This window comes from Arvicanthis niloticus, chromosome 1 (genome assembly GCF_011762505.2).
Source record: "Arvicanthis niloticus isolate mArvNil1 chromosome 1, mArvNil1.pat.X, whole genome shotgun sequence".
Lineage (NCBI taxonomy): Eukaryota > Metazoa > Chordata > Mammalia > Rodentia > Muridae > Arvicanthis > Arvicanthis niloticus.
This window is the reverse complement of record NC_047658.1, coordinates 143,801,166-143,823,200: the sequence shown is the minus strand read 5'-3', so window position 1 is coordinate 143,823,200 and position 22,035 is coordinate 143,801,166. Positions and strand designations below refer to the sequence as shown.

Below are 22,035 nucleotides of genomic sequence, written 5' to 3'. Positions count from 1 at the left end.
AGAGCCCGAGGTCAGCTTCAGCTATTTGAGACTGTGGCGTAAGAGAACTATCCCTGAATATTTCATATCATTCATTGCAAACAACACAGTATGTTGTTTATATATGTTGTGTTTATAAAAAACATGTTGTATTTTTTATAAACATGTATATTTGTGGGTTATAAAAGGGTTAATGAGGCTCCAGCAGAGTTCAGGAGTTGCAACAGTCCTCTTGGAGGCAGAGGAAGAGCCAGTACAGACAGAAGCAGTCCTCTTGGTAGCTAGAGACGAAAGAAGGGCTCAGCTGGGAGCTGCTGAGTACACAGAGCCAAGCTCAGGGTCTCTGGGTTAAGCAGGGCTGCAAAGGTGAGGCCTAAGACCACAGAGGTCCTAAAGCAAGGCATAGGATAGGAGCCAACAGACAGACGATGGAAGGGCCACAGGTATAGTATGCTGTATTACCATTGGGGTTATGGCTGAAATGAAGACCCAGGGACAGCCAGGAGTTCCCAGCCTATGGGTCCCTTGGAGCACAGCTGGGTGATCAGATAACAGGCCAGTGCCATCTACTGTTAGGTATCCTCATCCTATGGAATCCAGGTGAGGGAGTTTTACTCTTTGTTCTGTTATGTTCCATAAATTCTTGGGCCTGGTTTCTCTGATCCAATTTTAATATATATCTGTGTGCTTATATACTCCCAGTCTTCCTCATCAGTTTATGGGCGGCATCTTTTTTTACTTTGGGGGGAATAAGTTATCAGTCTGTGCCTCATGGGTGGTGCTGGACAGACATGGTATCCGTCTGTACAGAAAGCTACAGAAACCCTGCTTTTGTTTTAGTATTCAAAATGGAGCCCAGTGCTCCGTGTGAAATGAAAGTTGCTAAGGACAAGTCATAGCCTGAAAACTTGTCTGAGTGTAGAAGAACTTAGAGCAGAGAACAGTGTGCTCTCCACACCTTGTTTCCAAAAACAAAAGCACTGGAAGAAGTGTCTGGCCAGTAAACGCTTGCCTCTCCAGCATCTATAGACCAAAAACTTTGCAAAGGAACCTACATAGAAATTGTTGTCAGGAGGCCTGGCTGAGCTGTTGACTCTCAGAATTGCAGTTTTGTCAAGAGAGTAATACCAAATTGTGAACTCTTATCCTCTCAGATGTACAGGTCAGTTCCTGGTTTACAGGGCAGACATACTGAGTGTTTGGCTGTGTGTTGTCCCCTTCTTAAGTAAGGATTTTGAAACACCATTAGATTTCTTAAGACAGGTTTTGCCTTCTCTAAAATACATACATTTAAAATACACGTCTAAAATACCCACACATTTCCTTGGTTCTGACACAAACCGGAAGCTCATGGGAGTCGCTGGAACTGCTTGGTGACAAGACCTGATACATGCTATGCTTGCTTCCTGTTTGGAGATCCTTGAGGACAATATGGATTCCAAAGTATACAGCTCTTATTTCCTAATTTCTGAAAGAAAGGACACTTTAAACTGAGATTGCATTTTGTGTGTGTGTGTGTGTGTGTGTGTGTGTGTGTGTGTGTGTGTGTGTAGGACTGATAACATGCTTAGCTGAGCGCCATTAATAACTATGAGGAGACTTGGTTAGATGATGGGAATTGACTATGAATGAATAGTGTGGTAGTGTTGTCTGCTTGAAGCAGTTTCTGGGCATCTGAGAACTGACCTAATTTGACATAATGTGAGTTGTCCACTGCGATAGGCAAAGGATACAGTTTGCTAATTTCTGTGAGAAAATAAAAGTGGAAGACATTTTCTTTTGAAAAGATTTCAATTATCTTTGGTTTATAAAATATCTCATTTGTGAGATTTGTACATATGTGGTTTGCTTAAATTTCCTTTTTAACATCAATTTCATCTCTTAGAGATAGAAGGCCGATTAATATTCAAAATAGCTTTTTTATTGTGTGTGGATAGTGTATGCAGGGGGAGGAGGGAGTGTTTGCATGCCATGGCGTAGGTGTGGAAGTCAGGAGGCTGTCTTGCCAGTGTATGTGTCACCTGTCAATGAGCTATGTAGATAGTTGGAATGCAGTGTCAGACAAGAGTACACCAGTCTTCTTGCCTCCCTGGGTGTTTCCCAAGGCTGACACATCCAGTTGGCTCCTCAAAACACACCATTAGAAACAACAGGACTATGCATTTGCATTACTTACAGTCAGTTGTCTTTCAAAGTCATCTCATCTTGACAGGGTCATAACCACTGCATCACATGCAGTATTTGCACACTTTGATGCTTTGGCAGTTACAATATTTTTCATCTCGTATGTATTGTTGAGCCCAGCTCATCTAGTGACATGTGTCTAACATGGGCAGTCGTGTTTGTGTGTATGGTGTTTATTTATTTAGAGACCAAGTTGGCTTGGGAGTTGAGATTCTCTCACTTCCACCTCCCAAATGCTTGGATTTCTTTCACCCATGTGCCCCCCATACACAGCTTCATAATCTCTGTTCTTCCCACTTCTACCTTTCAAATAAACCCAAACGGGAACTTGGTTTCTTTAAGAGTGTCTGACTAGCTTGGGGCCAGCCTCAGACTCACTAGTCCCAATTTCTAACTGTCAACACTGCTGCCCAACACCCCAGGGCTGGCATTGCAGCTGTGTGTCCCATGTCCAGCAACACATAGATATTTTTTTGTCTTCTATTTTCCCCTATATTTTGTCATCCCAAAGCTCTTGTCCTATGAAGACCAGTTTTTCCTTTCTTTTCCCTTAAGAATGACTGTGATCAAATTAAAGATCACTAAAATTTTTGATGGTCTTTAATCCCAGTACTTGGGAGGCAGAGACAGGGAGATCTCTATGAGTTCAGAGTCTGCCTAGTCTACACAGTGAGTTCCAGGACAGTCAGGACTACATAGAGAGACCCTGTCTCAAATAAGCACAATAAAAATCACTAAAACTTTATCAATTCACAATTTTTGATCATTAAAAGGGACTAAATATAAGTTGAACTATGTTTTTAACAAAGAAATGAGTTGGGGTACTGGCATGTGCCTTTAATCTCAGTACTTGGGAGGCAGAGACAGTTGGATCTCTGTGCGTTCCAAGCCAGTTTGGTTTACAGAGCAAGGTTTGGTATAGCTAGGGCTCCACAGGGAAATTCTGTCTCATAAAACCAAATCAAATAAAATAAAATAAAAGGGGGAGGGGAGTGGCTAAGCAAACATAGGACATAGGAGAGGTGATTTGTTGGTGGCACACACTGTAATCCCAGTACTTGGGAGGCTGAGGCAGGAGGATAGCAGGTTGAAGATGAGCCTGGACTGTACAGTGATGCTGTTGAAAGGTGGAGTGGAGGAAGCTTGTGAACTGTAGCTCCTCCTTCCTTACCATGAACAATGAGTATGTCCTTTCCTCTAGAGTGGGGAATATGTTCCCCTGCTGTTGTAATAATTATCCATTGAACCATCTTCTTTATTCTTATTTATTAAGTTTTCATAATACATCATTTTCCCTGCCAGAAAAGGAGGGAGGCCTCTGAGGGTGCTCTGACTACCTATGTAGTAATATTTGTATCAGGCAGGTCTGTGCTTTTCTGCACTGTGAGTATGCAGTTGCCTTAGCAGTCACGATCTTCCATAGGGTTGTGGCAGTTTTTCCTCTCAGAAAAGTCAACCGATTTAAGGTCAAATTCATGTTCAAAGCCATGATGCTCCGTGCCAGCTCTGCGTCTGCAAGGGGTATGCAGTTTGCTCCTTTGGACTTTAATTTCTTTCCCAGTTGAGAGTAGGCTGTGGGAAACTGGCGAGGTAAGGAAGCTGCTCAACGCACACACAGCAGGACTGTTGCAGTGCCGCCTTGGGGCAGTCATTTGCCTCCAGCAGTCCTATGCCAAGCAGCTGAAAGCACAGAACGCCTGCCCCACGCAGCCTGGAATTAAGACAGCTGTGGTGGCCATGGCCCATCTCATGTCACCTCTTACAAGCTTCAGAACCTTAGGGCTTCAGTTTTAACTCCTCTTTGTCTCTGATTTCTTCACCTGCAAAGTAGAGGTAATGATCATGAAGATGGCGGTTACACAGCCCAGGGACGTGTGGAGCAAGCTCGTGTGCTTTGCCTTTGCTTCTTGCCTCAGTTTTATAGCTACCTGTTAAAGTTGTTTTTATTTTTGAGGCAGCCTTGAATGTTCATGATCCTCTTGCTTCTGTGCCTTTTTGTTGTTGTTTTTTTGTTTATTTTGTTTTTGAGATAGACTCTTAATATGCAGCTCAGGCTGACTTTGAACTCCCAGCCATTGGCCTTGCTGCCTTAGCCTCTGGAGGGCTAGGATTATAGGCATGTGCTCGTATGCCTGGCATTTAAGTTTTTGTTGTCATTTCTTTCTGATATCTTCCAAGTTGCCATTAGTGTTTGAAGTTAGAGGTAGGTAAGAAAGCTGACATGCCATGTCCCTCTGACAGAGAGATGATTCTTTATCCACACTCTTCCTCATCAGAGGCCCCAGGGCAGTTAGGAATTGATGAGGAAAACCTGCACAGTTTGAGCAGTTTCTTAACATCTTAAAAGGGAGTGGGGAGCTGGTGAGGGTGATGCCTAAGAAGCTTGAAGCCCTGGGTTTTATCACCACAGGAACACAATACCCGAAAAGACACTGAGCGCTTGAGAAGGTCCCAAGTCATTCACTGACCACTGAACATCCTTCACATAGCCCACGCCCTGGGCCCCTTGGAATGTTAGCCAAAGCTGTCCTCTGCATGTCCCTTCTTAACTGATGTCTTGACATAGTTTGGAATGCCTTTCTGTATTGGCATTAGAACTGAGAGATGACAGTGCATTTTTTAAGTTAAAAGAGAAAACTTGAAGGTTATTGGTGCATGTTTGTGTTAGACAGACTCCTGTGTGGCTGCTCTCTCCCTCCTCCTTCCTTCTCCTGCTTTGCTGAATATAAGCTCCTTGGGGAAGTTCAGTTGAGAGGAAGTGGCAGAGGGAGAGGAACACATGACATATTTGTGCCAGAATAGGAAGAAAGCCAGCTTTGCTAGAATTCCTAATGGAATTCTCTCAGAACTGAAGAGCACATCATTGTTATTTTCGCTTACTGTGAGTGATATATGTAAAAAAAAAAATTTGTTTTGTTAAGATAGGATCTTGCTATAAAACTTCGGCTGTTCTGGAACTTACTGTGTAGCCCAGGCTGGCCTCAAACTTGAGGCAATTCCTCTGACTCAGCCTCCTAAGTGGTAGAATTACAGATTTGGGTGACCATACCTGTTTCTAAGGAAATATGTTTTGTGTGCTTGTGGGTTTGAGTGTGTTTGTTTGTATGGTATCTTCATCAGTCTCCTCACCTTTTCATGGAACATGGAGATCACCAATTCCTCTAGGCTGGCTGGCTAGTGAGCTTCACTGATCCATCTGTCTCCTCCCTCTTCGTATACCCCACTCCCTGGCACCAGAGTGGTAGGGTTATAGACATGGGCTGCTGTGCTGACTTTTACATGGGTCCTGGGGACTGCACTCAGGTCCTCATGCTTGCAGGGCAAGCCGTTTTAGGGAGTGAACCATATCTCTAGCCCTGTTTTGTTTTGGTTTTGGCTTTAGATTTTTTTTTGTTTGGTTTTGTTTTTTTTTTGAGAGAGGGTTTCATATAGCTCAATTTGGTCTTGAATTTGATATGTAGCTGAGGCTGGCCTTAAAGATAATTCTCCTGCTCTGTCACTAGAGTAGTGGGATTGTGGTTGTCGAACATCATACCCCGCAAAGAAAATAATTTCATTATATTTATTCATTTATTTTAAGACAGTATTTTGCTATGTAGCCCCATCTTGCTTGGGAACTCACAGAGATCCACCTGCCTCAGCTTTCTGAGTATTAGGATTAAAGGCGTAAACCACCAAGACCAAGCAGAAAATAATTTCAGAGGGTAATATGATAGTGAAAGGGTTTTTCTGAGACCAACCGAAGTAACTCTCTTTGAGATCTTGAAAATTTTGTAGACAAGATATCTATTGCTATTCTTTCTAAATCTGAGCAGACTTAGGAATTAAAATACAGGTGTAATGTGAACGCATTATAAGTAATGGATAATTAAATAGTAATTAGAGAAATATATGATGTTTAAAATACATTTGAAATAGGTTTGGATAGATGCTCTAAAACAACACTGTAAGGGGCCTGAGAGATTTCTTTTTTATGTTTCCAAGTTGGGGTCTAGTAAAGATATTTTGATATGGGCTCAGGCAGAAGGGTTAAGAGGAGAGACTGAAAGTGTGGGTATGGGCGTCTCCTAAGAGAGTAACAGAGTCGCCCCTGTGTGTGGCTTAATCTTTACAGATGGGAAAACTGGGGTGTTCAAGAAGCTGTGCAGGACTTAACCAGGTGACAAGTTAGAATCAGGAACAGACATTCCTGCCTCCAAGTCGAAGGTGCTTCTTTTTGCTTTAAATAATTAAGATAGACAGACAGACAGTGTTTTAGCACAAGCATACAAATTCAGTATCTGTATAAAAATTTCTTTTCTTTTATTATTGTAAGAACTCTTATTCTTTTTTTTTTTTCTTTTTTCTGAAAAATAGAATGGCCAGCCTGGTCTGCATAGCTTATATTGAACATTATAGATAAGTTAAGTTTGAAATTATCTTGTGATTTTAATGGGTTTTAGAAAAGATTCCTCTTATATATGGAATCCCTTGGTAACAGGAGTTGATTTTCTTCCTCATAGTAAAGATGTAGGAGCCGGGTGGTGGTGGCGCACACCTTTAATGCCAGCACTTGGGAGGCAGAGGCAGGTGGATTTCTGAGTTCGAGGCCAGCCTGGTCTACAGAGTGAGTTCCAGGACAGCCAGGGCTACACAGAGAAACCCTGTCCTGAAAACAAAACAGAAAAAAAGATGTAGGAACCAACTAGTTCCTTATTGTTCCTTATGGACTTCTGATAGCTTTCTCCACTTATATAAACAGTATATCCTGGATTTCCTGTTTGCAGCATTCGCTACACATGTAATTAATTAAAAATTCAGAGCTTAATCTGTAAACATTTCAAAGAACTCTTGTGATGCCAATTATCATTCAGTGAAAATCAGCACAAAACGTATTTTAAGACTGTAGCTGAAGCACAGTGATACAGCAGTAACCCGTCAGGAGCAAAGCTCTGGCTTGATTCCCAGTGATGCAGAAGAGAAAGTGTGTGTGCACCTGTATACATCACACAAAGGAATTTAACCTTTTTTGCTTACACTGATGACTAGAAGAGAAAAATGCTTACTTCTTTTCATGGATATAATATGTATAATAGTTGTGACATTTTGTGATTCTTTGATAGTGGTATACAATATGTAAAATCTCAGGATACTTAGCATATTCATCATGTCACGCGTTCACCATTTCTATGTGATAAAAATGTTCAAAAATCTGATCATTGCTGGGGCTGATGGCAGAGCTGTAATCCCAGAGACTCGAGGCTGAGGAAGGAGGATCATGAATTCAAGCCAGCCTGGATTACAGAGCAAATTCAAGGTCACCCTGTGCCAGTGGGAGGAGGAGCAGAGATACCGGGGGCTGAGGGACTGGACACAGAGATACTAGGAGCTGGGAAGATGGCTCCATTGGCAAAGCTTTTGGCCCAGAGGCCTGAGAACCTGAGCTTAATCTCTACCATCCACACAAGAAGCCCTGTATGACAGCATGTACTTGTAATCCTAGAGCCAGGGAAGTGGAGATAGCTGGATCTTTGGAGCTTACTGGCTAGCTAGACTTGTCTAATTGGTGAGCTCCAGATTCAGTGAGAGACCCTGCTTTTAAAATAAGGTGGGGAACAACTGAGGAAGACACCTGAAGTCAACCTGTAGTTTCTACACACATGCACACAGTTGAACATGTGTACACACATGAACATGTCCAGAAATTGGTTAAGATGTATGAAAGTTCATGTTCAACATTTCTCAAAAGAAGACATGCACATAATAGCCAGTAGGAATTTAAAACAAGACAAATCCCAAAACTCATTATTGCTTAACACGCAGGAATTGCACATCCAAACCACAAGGAGGTGGTACTTCATTTCTGTTGGAATGACTGTTACCAAAATGATAATGAGTATTGGGCAGGATGTGGAGAAAAGCAGCCCCTGCCCCACGCACACATCCCCAGTCCTGCCAGTGGCCAGCATGACTAGCACAGACATTAATAGTATGGCTCAAGTATGGGTGTTCTTTTTTAAAAATTAAAATAGAACTGTTACATGACCCTTCAGTCAGCCAAAGGAAATTATACCTGAATGCTATGGTCATTAAAACACTATCCACAGTAGCCAGGTATCTATCAAAGGATGGGTGAGATATGAGTAAATAGTCAAATGCTACTCAGCCAAGAAATTAATGAAATACCAGGGCCAGTGAGCTGACTCAGCAGGTAAAATTCCTCACTACCAAGCCTGGCAACCTGAGTCCAGTCCCTGGATCTACATGATGAAAGTGAACCAGTTCTTCAGATTGTCCTATCACCTACACATAAGTACCTTGGCATGCATATATGCAGCACACACACACACTCACACACTCACACACTAAATAATATAAATGAAATCTTGTTATTAGCAACATTATGGATGAACCTAGAAAACATGTAAATGAAATAAGTCACAGAAAGACAAATACTACATAACCTTGCCCGTTTGTGGGATGCAATTTTAATACTGGTGTTTCTCCTTACTGTGTATGTTTCAGCCAAGTGGAAAGTAGCTTTTATTCAGGCTAGGAGTCAGGCAAGTTGTGGGGCAAATGAGAAGCTTCTTCTTGTGGCTGGAGCAGTTCCCAAACTCCCAAAAGAGTTATTTTTGGTTACTTTCTTCTATGAAGGAACCCTTGTTTCTAATGAGAGAAGCCTTGCGGGAGGCAGGAGACATGAAATACTGACTAGAGAGAGGGTCCAGCATTGGTGCTGTTGACTCCTGAACATGTCAAGATCCATGTGTTTGTCTAGTCTTCTCTGTGTAACTCACTATACTGTTTGGGGGTTCATAATTGTAGAATTAGCAAGTATTGATTGGCTCAAGTAATCAGAAATTGAAGGGCTGGAGAGAGCTAAGCGGTTAAGAGCATTGATTGCTCTTCCAGAGGTCCTGAGTTCAATTCCCAGCAACCACATGGTGGCTCACAACCATCTGTAATAGAATCTGATGCCCTCTTCTGGTGTGTCTGAAGACAGTGTACTTCTATACATAAAATAAACAAATCTTTTTTAAAAATCAGAAACTGAAGATTTCTATAAAGTTTGAAGAGATCTCAAAAGGTTTTTGGCATAGTGGTCTGGAGAAGATTGCTTGTTGAAACACCCAGCTTTTGTTTTTTGTCTCTTTGAGCAAGGTCTTGGCACCATATCCCATCCTGGTCTGCAACTGTTGATTGTCTCAGCCTAGGGGTGGGGCAAATATATGAGCTACTACCCTGAGCCAAATGCTAAATATCTGAGTGCCTTTCTCGGTAGTATGCAAATTCTCAGGCCAGTTCAATGCTGGCTCAGTTGGATACAGTTCCTGGGGCACAAATCAATAAACTATCCTCTGTTTTCTTCAGCACACTTTAGCATTAAAACTATTTTACTCAATGGAATTCTCTTTATAAAGTATCTCAGTAATACTAGTACCATGCTTGTCAGTCATTACTGTTATTTTTGAAGTTTATAAAGACATGAAAAGGTCTTCCTAAGAAAGATGGATTAGAATCAGAGGAATGGAAAAGTTTAAAATACTCAAGTAACTTACAATAAAGTGTGACTGTGGTGGATAAAGATGTGCTGTTTCCACCTGCTGTGCTCACTGTATCTGTGGAGAACTCTACCTTCTCTACTACTCTTTGCTTGGTTTGAGAGTCATTGAACTAAAAGTATTTTTTCAGCTACTATCACAATGAAGAAACAAGAGGAACAAACTTCATCCTCCTGTTTTTAGGGCATTTACAATTTGATTAAGGTGATGGGAACTTTTTGGTCTTAACTTTAATATATGGAATTTTTCTATGACTCACTTCTGGTAGAAGCTAAAAGACAAGGTTAGATGTTTGAATATAGAAGTGTGTGCGTGTGTGTGGGCATGCACCTAAGTGAGCAAAAATTGAACACAGGACCTCATGTGTGCTAGGCAAGTACTCTACTACCAGCTATGTTCCCAGTCCATTGATTGTAATTTAATATGTTGCCTACTCAATGGTGATTTTAAAAAATGTTTGAGCTAGGTATAGTATGGTACATAATTTTAATCCCAGCTGTCTGGAGGCAGAGGCAGGACAATCTGAGTTTGAGGCCAGCCTGGTCTACATAATGAGTTCTAGGACAATCAAAGGAAAAAACACAGTGAGACCTTGTCTCAAAAAACAAATAAACTGGTGGAAGCTGGAGAGGGGGTGGCTGAGCAGTTTAGAACATGCATCATTCTTGCTTTCAAGGGCCCCAAGTTTTATTCCCAGCACCCACCATGTAGGTGACTCACAACTGGTTGTAACTCTAGGTCCAGAGGATTTGAGGGCACCCAAACATGTGTGCATACACACATGCACACAACTAAACAAAAATAATAAATACTTTAAAAATTCAGTTGCCAATTAAACACAATGATTTCTGGTCTGAAGATACAGATCAGTTGGTGGAGTGGGTACCTAGCATACAGGATTTCCTGGGTTTGATTGCCTGTATTCCTAGACGTACCTAGAAGGTAGTACAGGATCAGAAGTTCTAGGTTCCTCTACTGGATAGGGAGTTTGAGTTCAGTTATGGCTACATGAGGCCATGTTTCAAAATATTGTTTGCAAGGGTGGTTTGGTTTTTGAGATACCCTAGGTTGTCCTGGGAATTGCTGAGTAGCTAGCTGAGGATGACTTTGAATTCTTCCTCCTCCTGCCAGTGCCCTCCAGATGCTGGGATCTCAGGCTTATTTTGTCATACCTAGCACACAAGAGGGTTTTGCTTTTTGTGTGTTTGTTTGAGACAGGATTAGAAGGAAATGAGTCAAGTAGCATTTTGCTCTATGGTAACTTAGCTATGTGTGTTAAACAGCGTGACTTATATTTATTAATTTACAGGCAATTACAATGAATGTGTGAAGTGCTGAAATAGTGTACATACATACATAGAGGCGAAACACTCATCATATGTGTGAAATAAGTAATTTTAAAAAGAACATTGATAGGTATTAAAGTTTAGGACCCAGGCCTAGTGGTGAATGCCTTTAAGCTTTCAGCATTTAGGAAGCAAGAGTAGGTGGATTTCTTGAGTTCCAGGCCAATCTGGTCTATAGAGTGAGTTTCAGGAAAGCCAGGGATACACAGAGAACCTTGTCTCAATAATAATAATAATAATAATAATAATAATAATAATAATAATAATAATAATAATAATGTTCAAAGATCCTAAAAACTCCTCAGGAAACTCAGATCTGGTAAGCACAGTAAGGAGAGTGAGACGATCGTCTGTGGAGCAGAAGTCACTAAACGATCTCTGGATCCTCTGAGTAGAAAAAAAAGCTCACTTTTGATTTTTACTGAAATTCAGTGTCTCAGTCTGAGTTAACATGCTTCATAAAAAAATTTCTCAATCATAAATTCTGTTGCTCATGAAATCATGGATAGTACTGGGGATGTTTTCAGATCAGTTATTTTGTTTTTCCCAGGATAACAAATCATTAACCCTTCCATGTTAGATGAATCTATAGAAATCAATTTGGGAATTTTCAAACTTGAACCTCCCCTTTGGTTTTGATAAAGGAGGTGCATTTTAACGAAAGAATTCTGTGACTGTGGAGGCAGACATCAAACAGTGTCATCTACTCAGACTGGAAACTGCATATGACTTTACATAACAGAAGCTACACCTGACAAACTACTAGGGAAGAAAGTCAGATCATGTGAGACAAATAATTTTAAAGTCCTCCAAATTCTTGTTCAACACAAAGCTTGCATGGAGATGTTCTCAGTCATTCATATCTTGGAAGTTTATGAGCTATGCTTAATGAAACTAGAGGGAAAAAAAACCAGTTCATTAAAGGCCGAATGAAGAAATGAAGGGTAAAATGACTACATGAAGCATTGACTATGTTTATTTTTAGCAGAAATAAGGTGTATTAAGAAATTGTAATTATAGAAAACAAAGTATTATAGGCTCTGTCACTGTTCGATTAATATGTCTAACAGCCAGGATGAAACAGGAAAAAGATATTTGACTATTTACTTTTTTTCTTTTCATTTTTATTAATTGCAGTAAGTTAACATGCCTAATAAAGTCTAAAATGGTCATTGAATGTATTCTTAATACTGTAAATATAGGTTCATGTATACTTAATAGTGTAGAGAATTATAAAAATAATATAGTATTATAAGAAAGGTAGGAAAGTGAGAAGTGATTAATTTTTATCATAACTTACATTTGAGATCCAGCAGATGCTTCGTGAAGAACTGGGAGATGGTATATCTTATAAGGCTGCCTTCTGAAGTTTATATAAAGTGTGAATATTACCTTTTCACATATAAGTAATTTGCATTTTCTGCTGAGTTAAATATATGTAAAGATAAAAAAAGAAAAGTAGGATGAGATCAACACGTAGGGTAGGGCATGGTGCACACCTTTAATCCCAGCACTCAGGAAGGAGACGCAGGAGCATCTCAGCTCCAGACCACTCTAGTTTACATAGCAGGTTCCAGGGCTACACAGTGAGACTGTTTGAAAAAACAAAAACAAAACAAACAAACCTAAAATACTACAATAAACCCAACCAAAGAGCTGAAAGACTTCTAAAATAAAAACATTAAAACACAGAAGAAACTGAGGCTGGTGAAATCAGTCAGTGGCAAAAGGATCTTGCTGTGCAAGCCTGGTGACCTCTGTCCATCCCAGGATACATGGGAATGCATGCGAGAACAACCCCACATATTGTCCTCTCACTCCCACCTGTGTGTGCACCGTGACCCCATTGCCCCGTAATAATAATGTAAAAAGCACTGAAGGATTTTTACATTAGACCAGTGCTCATGGATTGGCAGCCTTAATATTGTGGAAATGACTGTATTATCAAAAAGGATCTACAGACTCAATGATGTCATCATTGGAATTCCAATGGCATCATTCCCAGAACAAGAAAAAAAAAAAATCCTGAACTTCCTCTGAGCATGGAAATTAATGGTGAATAGAAAGAGCAATGCTATAGGTACCACAGTGTTCCATCTCACACCATAGCACACAGTTAGATTAAGAGAAACTGTATGGTACATCCACAAAAAGAATTTGTAGGTAGACCAATGGAATAGAGTAGGAGACTCGGGCCAACTATGATGAGTATTTACAGTCCCAGAACCCAGGAGGTTATGGCAAATGGATTGCCATGAGTTTGAGGGTAGCCTGAACTACTGCTGGCTTAAACACAGGAACAAATAGGAAGCCAGACATAATGGTGTTCACCTGTCATCCCAGCACTTTGAAGGTTGAGGAGGCAGGAGGATTGAGAGTTTTTAATATGAGCTTGAGCTACATGAAACCTAATCTTAAACCAAGCAAATATGGAGGTAGCCACCTCATCTTTGACAAAGAAGTCAAGAATATACACAAGAAAAGAAGACAGCATCTTCTAAACATGGTGCTAAGGGAAATGGGGGGCACATGTGAAAGACCCTTATTTTTCACTCTATAATAAAATCAAAAAAAGTCAAACCAAACCAAAGACATATATGTTCAACATGGATCAAAGACCTTAAGGTCTGACACTCTGAAACTGTTTAGGAAAAATGGGGGTGTATGGGTGCCTACTTTCTGCAAAGGACTCCCACGGCTTAGGAAGTAATCCCAGGAGTTAACAGGTGGGATTGTTTGAAATTAGAAAGTTTTTACAAAGCCAAAGAAACCACTGACAGAGTGAAGAGGCAGCCTATAGAATAGGAAAAAACCCTGTTTGCCAGCTGTACACCCAGCAGGAGATTAATATCCAGAATTTGTACAAAATTGAAAAAAAAAAACCTCATCCAAACAATGAATAGAGGTAATGAATTGAATGGACATGCCTCATCTAAAGGAAGAACTGTAGGTGGCCGATAAGTACCCAGAAAAGTGTTCAACACACTTAACCATAAAATACACACAACTACAACTGCCTTGATTGTATCTCACCCCAGGCAAAGTGGCTATCAGCAAGAAACAAATGAATATAGCCTGGTGTGGTGACTAACCCATGTAACCCTGCCACTTGAGAGGAAGGAGCTTTGAGGTCAGCCTAGGCTACAGAGTGAGAAACCCTGTCTCAAATAAAGGACAGATGTGAGAAACCCTTGTACATGACTGATGGGAGTGTAAATTTGTGTAGCCACTATGGCACTCAGTATGGAGGCTCCTAAAAACCCAAAACTTCTGTATGTATTTTCTAGCTGTTACCTAGCAGTAACACCCCTGGGTGTACACTCAAAGAAGTCTAATATGTCAGGATTCCACAGAGATAGAGATGCATCCATGTTTATTGCTGCCAGCCCAAGTGTCCGTCAATAGATGAGAGAATGTGGAGCACAGGCATTATAACACATGCCTTTAACCCCAGCACTGCAGAGGCAGGCAGATCTCTTGAGTTTGTAAATAGAATGTTGCAAGACAATCAGGGCTACATAGTAAGATCCTGTATTTTTTAAATGTGGTACATATATAAAGTGAAATTTTATTTATGAAGACAAAGTGAAATTATGACACTTGGGAAATGAATGAATCATTATGTTAAGTAAAATGAGCCCATCCTAGAAAAACATTTTCTCTCATGCAGAACCAACACACACAAGCACACACATACACATACCAATACCACCACCATGACCACCACCACCAAAGAAGAAGGGGGAAGAGGCAAAGATGTCTAAAGAGTTGAGGAGGGACGAACAAGAGAGAATAAACCACATGTGTCATAAAAGCATAAAGTGACACTAGGAAGGAGACCAACAAGAGGGAGAGGCGGAGGAAGACAGTGTGGGACAAACAAGAACAAGGTGGCATGGTGTATACATGTTTGAAAATGTTACAGTAAAGCCCATTTCTGTATATACAACCCAGAATAGAAATTTTAAAAACATTTAGCGCTATCTTATTGGTAAAGTGCTTGTCCTGCAAGGCTTGACCCATGTTTGGTCCCCAGAACCCATGTAGATAATCTGGCTGTGTTGGCAGGAGTTTGTATACTGGCTGTGGGGAGCTGAGGCAGGTGGATCCCTAGGTATCGCTGGCCAGCCAGTTGTCTAGTTCTAGGCCAAGTGGACAATACTTGAGCAGTGACATCCAAGGTTGTCTTCTGGACCCACACAAAATCACATGCACCACACAAATATGTAGTCACACAAAAATTTAAGGAAAGATATCAGTGATGGGAGTGTAGTCCAGTGTTTGCTTGGCATGCACCAAGTCATATCTCAGCACTGATTTTAAAAGTTCTTGGAGTAATTAGAAGAAAAAGTTGCATCGTACTGTATTAATATACTCACAGATGGTGCATGAAAAAGGATTAAATTAGTCATACCATGTGCATGACTGTGTACACCTGTACTCTCAGTATTTGAGGGCTGGAGGCAACCCTGGCTGACCTGGAATCTGCTGTATAAACCAGAATAGTCCGAATATGTGATTACAGCCACACTCCTGGTTTGTTTGTTTTGCTTTTTGAGACAAGGTCTCACTTGAAGCCCTTGCTGTCCTGAAACTCACTGTATAGACCAGCTAGCCTTGAACATATAGAGATCTGTCTGTCTACCTCCACCTTCTGAGGCTGTGATTTAAAAAAAACAAACAAACAGTGAGGTTCAGTGAGGCTGAACTACAACTCACCTAGTTTTTTGTTTTTGTTTTTGTTTTAAAGTGGTACAGTCTTTATTGGTTCCAAAAGTAAGTGGAAGGAAGGAGGAGGGATATATTAACCCTTGCTCCCTTAAAAGCATCTGCAGACAGAATCTCTCTATTTCTTGTTGTTGGGTTGGTTTTTTTTTTTTTTTTAAATGTGGTTCATTTTGTGTTGGCTGATAAGAAGTTTTTGTTTTTCCATTTTTTTAAAGATTATATCACATTTCTCCAGTTTATCCTTTGAAGTTTTTATATTCAGTATTCTTTCTTAAAGTTGTATTTATTTCTAGAGGAAAACACTGCTTTTTATTTCCACATTCTTCAGAATTCATTACCTGTCTCTAATGGGAGCATCTGACTCTAACTGAACTGTTGACAAATAGTCTTCATATAAACAAATTTATCAAGTTTTAAATTGCTGTCAGATTGGGCTACATTCTACAGACTATCAAAGCATGCCATATGTGCACTATTCTCTCCCTTGACTGTGCTAAAAGGCTGTGTTTGCTCAGAACCAACTTGGTATCCAGTCTTGCATGTGTGCGTGCAAATCCACATGAAGGTACACGTATATGTATGGCAGGCAGAGGTCAGCATCAGGTCTGTTTCACTCTCAGACTCTACATTATTTTTTGTGACAGGTCTCTTGCTGAATTTATAGTGCACTAATTTGGCTAGGCTAGCTGGCCTCCCTTATGCTTTGATTATAGGCATGTGTGGTCATACTCAGCTTTTTATGTGGGTGTTATGAATTCAAACAGGGCCTCATGCTTGGACAGTAAGTACTTGACCGACTGAGTTGTCCCCCCACCCAACTTGAAACTCTTGATGTTGTATCGTAAGAGTGTCATCTACAGCTTTCATGTTGGAAAACCATGTAATTGAGTTACACACACACACACACACACACACGCACAGAGAGAGAGGGAGAGAGAGAGAGAGAGAGAGGGAGAGAGAGAGAGAGAGAGAGACAGAGACAGAGACAGAGACAGAGAGACAGAGACAGAGAGACGGAGAGAGGGGGAGAGAGAACAAGAGCTGGGCATAGTGGGCCAGACATTGTGGCACCTTTGAGGCAGAGGCAGGCAGGTCTCTGTGAGGGACAAGGATACAGTGTCTCCTTCAAAAACAGTGATCACTGTGTAAATTCAGATGAGATTTGTCTGTTGTGGATTGTAATGGGGTTGGGGAAATATGAGGGAGAGAGGGAGGAGGTAAGGCCTGAACAAGGCAACCCTTCTCATCTCTGAGTGTAGGAAAGGAGAGGACAGAGGTGGGGTGATAGGGACAAGGGGAAAGACCGAGGCCGGTGAGTGCTTTCAATGATGTTGGGAAGTCTGGAGTCTTCAAGGAATGTGGGGTTTCCCCTTGTCATTATCTACAGATATGACTCCAGATTATGAACCTTTTCAGTGTAAATTAATTTTGTGGTATTTTATGCTTCAAAAAATAGATTAAATACAGTTTCAGTTCTTATTTATTTTTATATACCTGGAGGTTTCAATTTTTCAAATCTTTCCATTCTGAAAAATCACTGTAGATAACTGATATTAGAAGAAGCCATAGCCCAGCCACTAACCACGAAGCCTAAGTTGTGAAGAAGCCAACCTTCAGATTCTGTTATTGCAGACCACCTTAGTAGAACCTGAGCCTTGACCTTTGCTGTTTTTCACTTTACAGATATAAAACTTAGTGTTTTCTCCCTTCTATGATATGATATATGATGTGATATGACATGATATATGATGTGACATAGAGAGCAAATGCAGAGTAAGAGAAAAAGTTCGCTAGGAATTTTATAGAAACTAAGCTGGATATGGCTCACTGGGCTCAAACACTTGTCAAGCGAAGTGTGAGAGGACTGGAGGTTTCGGTGTCCAGAACTTATGTAGAAGTCAGCTTACATGCAGGTGATCTCAGCACAGCAGTGGGCTAAGTCAGGACACCCAGGGTGAGCCGCTGTGGACTAGTGAGGCTCTGCAAGCTCTGGTCCAACAAGAGACCTTGCCTAAGCAAATACAGTGGTTAAGGAAGGCACGTGATATCAGATTCAGGACTCCCTATGTGTGTGCACTCACACGTGCACACGTGCATCCACATACATGTGAACTTGTATGCACTCATGAAAAAATTCACAGAAACCGAATCTTTAAAGAGAAAACTAATGGCATCATTTCCATACACTTTCAGGGCATTTGTGAAGTGTGTATGTGTATAGGTAGAAGAGTGGAACGCCCATCATAGGCCACAACTTTTAGTTATTTGGAATACTGTTTTTCTTGAGTAAAGTAATGCCTGATGGTAACATAGAGGGCAAATGAAGATGTACAGTTATTTTTAAGAAGGAGCTCTTACCTGTGTCTGATCCAGCTAGCAGGCCTCAACACACCCAGTAGAATCCTCCCTATGACTGGGGAAGCTCAGCGCACTGAGCGGCTGCCACAGCCAGGTGACTTGCTCTGACAGTGATTTGGCTTAATGCTTCATGAAGGATTTCCCCCAATGTGTTAGCAGGGAGGTTGAACATTGTCTCCAGGTTAACAATGTCAAGAATACTTAGAAAACGTTTGTGTGAACATCATTCTTAATTTCTAAATTCACCATTTTGATACAAATACCCATGGTTTTCTTCTGTGTTTACATGCAGCCAGGAGCTATGGGCGGAGACGAGGTAATTTTTTTTTTAATGAGATCTTTTGCTTGCCAAACTGTGAGTAAGTACAAGTATGTGTGTGTTTATGCCTGTGTGTATAAAACAGTAATTAATGTATAGCCTGATGTTCTAGAGTAATTATTTTAGAAAAGTTATTATTATTTTTCTGTTTATCAGTAATTTGTTTTTTAATCATAATAAAGATACAGCAATGACAGCTTTATGTGGACATTTTTGTTGTTTGGAGTTTTGTGAATGAACATGGGAAAATAAAAGCCAAGTGTATGTGGGTTTTTTGGCCCTGTGTTTCTGTGTTCTTTTCATATAATTTAGAGAGTAGAGGCTAAGTTTGGGGACAGTTTTTGATTTTACTAAGTTTTCTGGAGAATTTTCTTCTGTTTGCATCCTAAGGCAAGCTTCTCCTAAAGTTAGGAGAGGCTTACATTTTAAGGCTCCTTCCAAGGTCTTTACCTATAATTTGTGTGTGTGTGTGTGTGTGTGTGTGTGTGTGTGTGTGTGTTTGCATTCTTCTTTAAAGAGGAACCACAAAATTTGCTTTAGTCCCTGTAAAACCTGAACTAAATTAATATAACTTTCATTTGTGTAATGCTATAACACCCTTGAGTATTTACATATCTGTAACTATCTACGAATGGTTTGAAGTAGCAGCAAGAGGAAACCTAGCAGACAGGAAAGGTGGAATTTAGGGTAAACACCTGGGTTGTAGTCAAAATCTGTGACTCAGTTCTGGTTTCCTTATCTGCAAATTATGAGGTAATAGACTTAATCATGTCCAACTTCATAATATCAGAAGTTGTAGTTTTAAGAAAAGGTGCACATGTCCGTGAAGCATTGCACAAATGTCAGGTCTGTCTGCTGTTTGTTGTAGGAGCTGGGGAAGATGGTGCTGGCTTGCTGTGTGACCTCAGTTGAAGCCAGAACCAAAATTTAAATCTGTCTTTTTGTCTCATATTTGCTTGCTAATGTTTACCTTTTATCAGAATATTTTTTACTTCACTTGTCATAAAGAGAAAATAAAGAGGATATTAAATTGATAATATTTTATTATTTATTACATAGTAAATATTAGATATATGCATTATTGGCTGGATTTAATGAATGTATGCTAGAACGTTAATTTATAACCACTTTTCCTTTGGGGAAGTATATTTTTGTATTTGTTTTTTGGTATAAAATAACTTATTTATATAAATTTTATCTATAGAACCAGAAAATTTACAAATGATGGGTAATTCTTTTTTTTTTTTTTTTTTTTTTTTTTTTTTTTTGGTCAAAAATTCTTCAGGTAAAACAGTATACACAGCCACTTGCATTTAAAATAATATTGTGATAAACAGTAGATGTAAATATTTTATGTGTATCTTAATCATAAAGGAGATCTTAACCAGATCTTCTGTCTTAGCATCACTGTAGATTATCCACCTTACTAGCTAGGTACACTGACTACGTTGCTCTTCTCCCAGCATCTGTCCTAAAGACATGACAAGAAGGACAGTTGACTGACTGACTCTATAATGAATGCAGCGATGTTCTCTATATAGTAAATCACAGCTTTCATTGTCAACAAACAAGAAATAGAGGTTAAAATATAAATATTATGCAGGAATAAATAATTTAGTTACAGTAATTTAACCCAACTAACATGAAGATCATACCTTTTCAGAACACAATTTTTAAAATTTACAGAAACAGCATCGAAATGGCAATGTAACTTACCCCATGATTTTGTGACATTAGTCACGCAAAATAGATGCATACTTTTGAGAATTTTTCCCTAATTCATAGAGCTTCCTTCATAACAAGTTAAACCATAAATTTTACTGTAACCATGGCACGAGAGGTATGCTCCTAGCTGGTTTCAGTGAGTTGCCCTCACTCTCATGCCTGTTGAGTCTTTATCTTCTTTCCCTTAGGAGTTTGAAAACTGGCCTCTATCTTACCAATATATAAAGATAAAAATTAACTAGATGTGAAAATATTTTTCCCGTTGAAATACTGATCATTCAACACAGTTTTTACGTTAGCATAGTTTTTTCATCTCAGGCACTTCTTACAACATTTATGGCAACGACCTCCTACGTTCAGACATGAGCACCTTCAGAGGCGAATGCTACAGTCCTGGAGTGGGGAAGTACTCAGTCGGTAGAATGCTTGCCTAGCAATCCCGAAGCCCCGGGTTCTGCTCCCAGCACAGAATGAAAGTGGATGTGGGGTGCACTCCAATCCCAGCACTTGGGGTGCAGGCTGTTGGGACTTGATTGCTTTTAATCCATAGGAATAAATAACATAATTTTATGGCCGTTCCTGTTTATTTATTTTGATGTTGGAACTCAAAGCCAATGCCTCATACATACACACCAGGCAATGACTTACTACTAAGTGGCATTTCTATCCCTGCCTTTCTTATTTTTAATTTAAAAAAGTAAAATCCTAGAAATAACTATTAATACCATTTTATGCCAAATTTGTTTCATGTTGGTAGACAATGCAGGAGGGGTGGGCACCAAAACATTTTCACGGTGGTAACATGAGGACTGCCTTTCCGCCCACAGTCCTCAGTTGCTTGCCGAGACTTGCCTCTGGTTTCTTAGGCTTGCCTCCCATCTCAGTCGCTCTCATGTTTGCTGCTCCATCTTTGTGAAACACCACTCTGCCATGTCACTCTGTTCCCCATTGAGGGTCCTATGATCTAGCGCTCCATCTCCTACCAGCTGCAGCCTCTCTTCTCTCCATCTTTCTCTGATCAGTCCCTGTGCTTTTCGGTCCTCTGCTTATTGTCAAGTACTGACTGACTAGTCATCCTTTCTTCTAAATACTATTTCACCAGTGTGAGCCAAACTCAAGCCTTTTTCTTTCTTTTTTAAATACTTCATTTTTTAAATTTGTTATGTATATGGGTCTTTGCCTCTATGTGTGTGTGTGTACCTTGTGTCAGCCTTGTGACTGCAGAAGCCAAAAGAGAGCATCTGATTCCCTGGAACTGGAGATAGAGATGGTTTGAACTGCTGGGAATTGAACCCAGGTCCTAGGCAAGAGTAGCAAGTGTTCTTAACTGCTGAGCCATCTGCCTAACCCTGCCGAGCTCTGTCCAGTGGCCTTTTACTCAGTATTTCCCTCTGTTTCTACTTGCTTGTATTCTTTCTGTCTTTTCTTTGTACTCTGATTCTTCAGTTGAAGATAAGTTATCTGATAACAATTTTGACTTGTGCATAATAGTATGCTCTATGAATAGTCATAGTAAATGCTTATTGATTAGGATTGCTTTGAAATAACATTCATCTATACATTATATATTTTTTTTAGTCATTAGCTCAGAATAATGGTACTTGTCCTTAGTCCTGGCCACTCAGAAGGCTGAGGCAGGAGGATCACTTGAGCTAGGAGTTGTGTGCCAGTCTAAGCAGTACTATGAGCTCCTATCTCCAAATAAATAAATAAAATATTAAAAATTATTTGCTAGACCTGGTGGCACAAGCCTGTAATTCTAATACTTTGAAAACTGAGGCAGGAGGATTGCCTCGTGTTTAAGACTAGACTGTGATACATAGTGAGTACCAGGTTAGCCAGAGATCTACCG

The 22,035-nt window shown here is 40.2% G+C and overlaps 1 protein-coding gene across 8 annotated transcripts in view; it reads left to right on the top strand.

Annotated features, from left to right (window-relative positions):
- Cpeb3 (cytoplasmic polyadenylation element binding protein 3) overlaps positions 1-22,035 on the top strand; it is a 180,199-nt gene that overhangs the window by 82,267 nt on the left and 75,897 nt on the right. For 6 of the 8 annotated variants that reach the window (XM_076919705.1, XM_076919738.1, XM_076919755.1 and 3 more), the window contains exon 5: positions 18,432-18,455. The exons of the other annotated variants lie outside the window; for them this stretch is intronic. In XM_076919705.1, the coding sequence (XP_076775820.1) occupies positions 18,432-18,455 (24 nt within the window). The remainder of the gene's footprint in view (positions 1-18,431; positions 18,456-22,035) is intronic. 8 annotated transcript variants of the gene reach the window in all.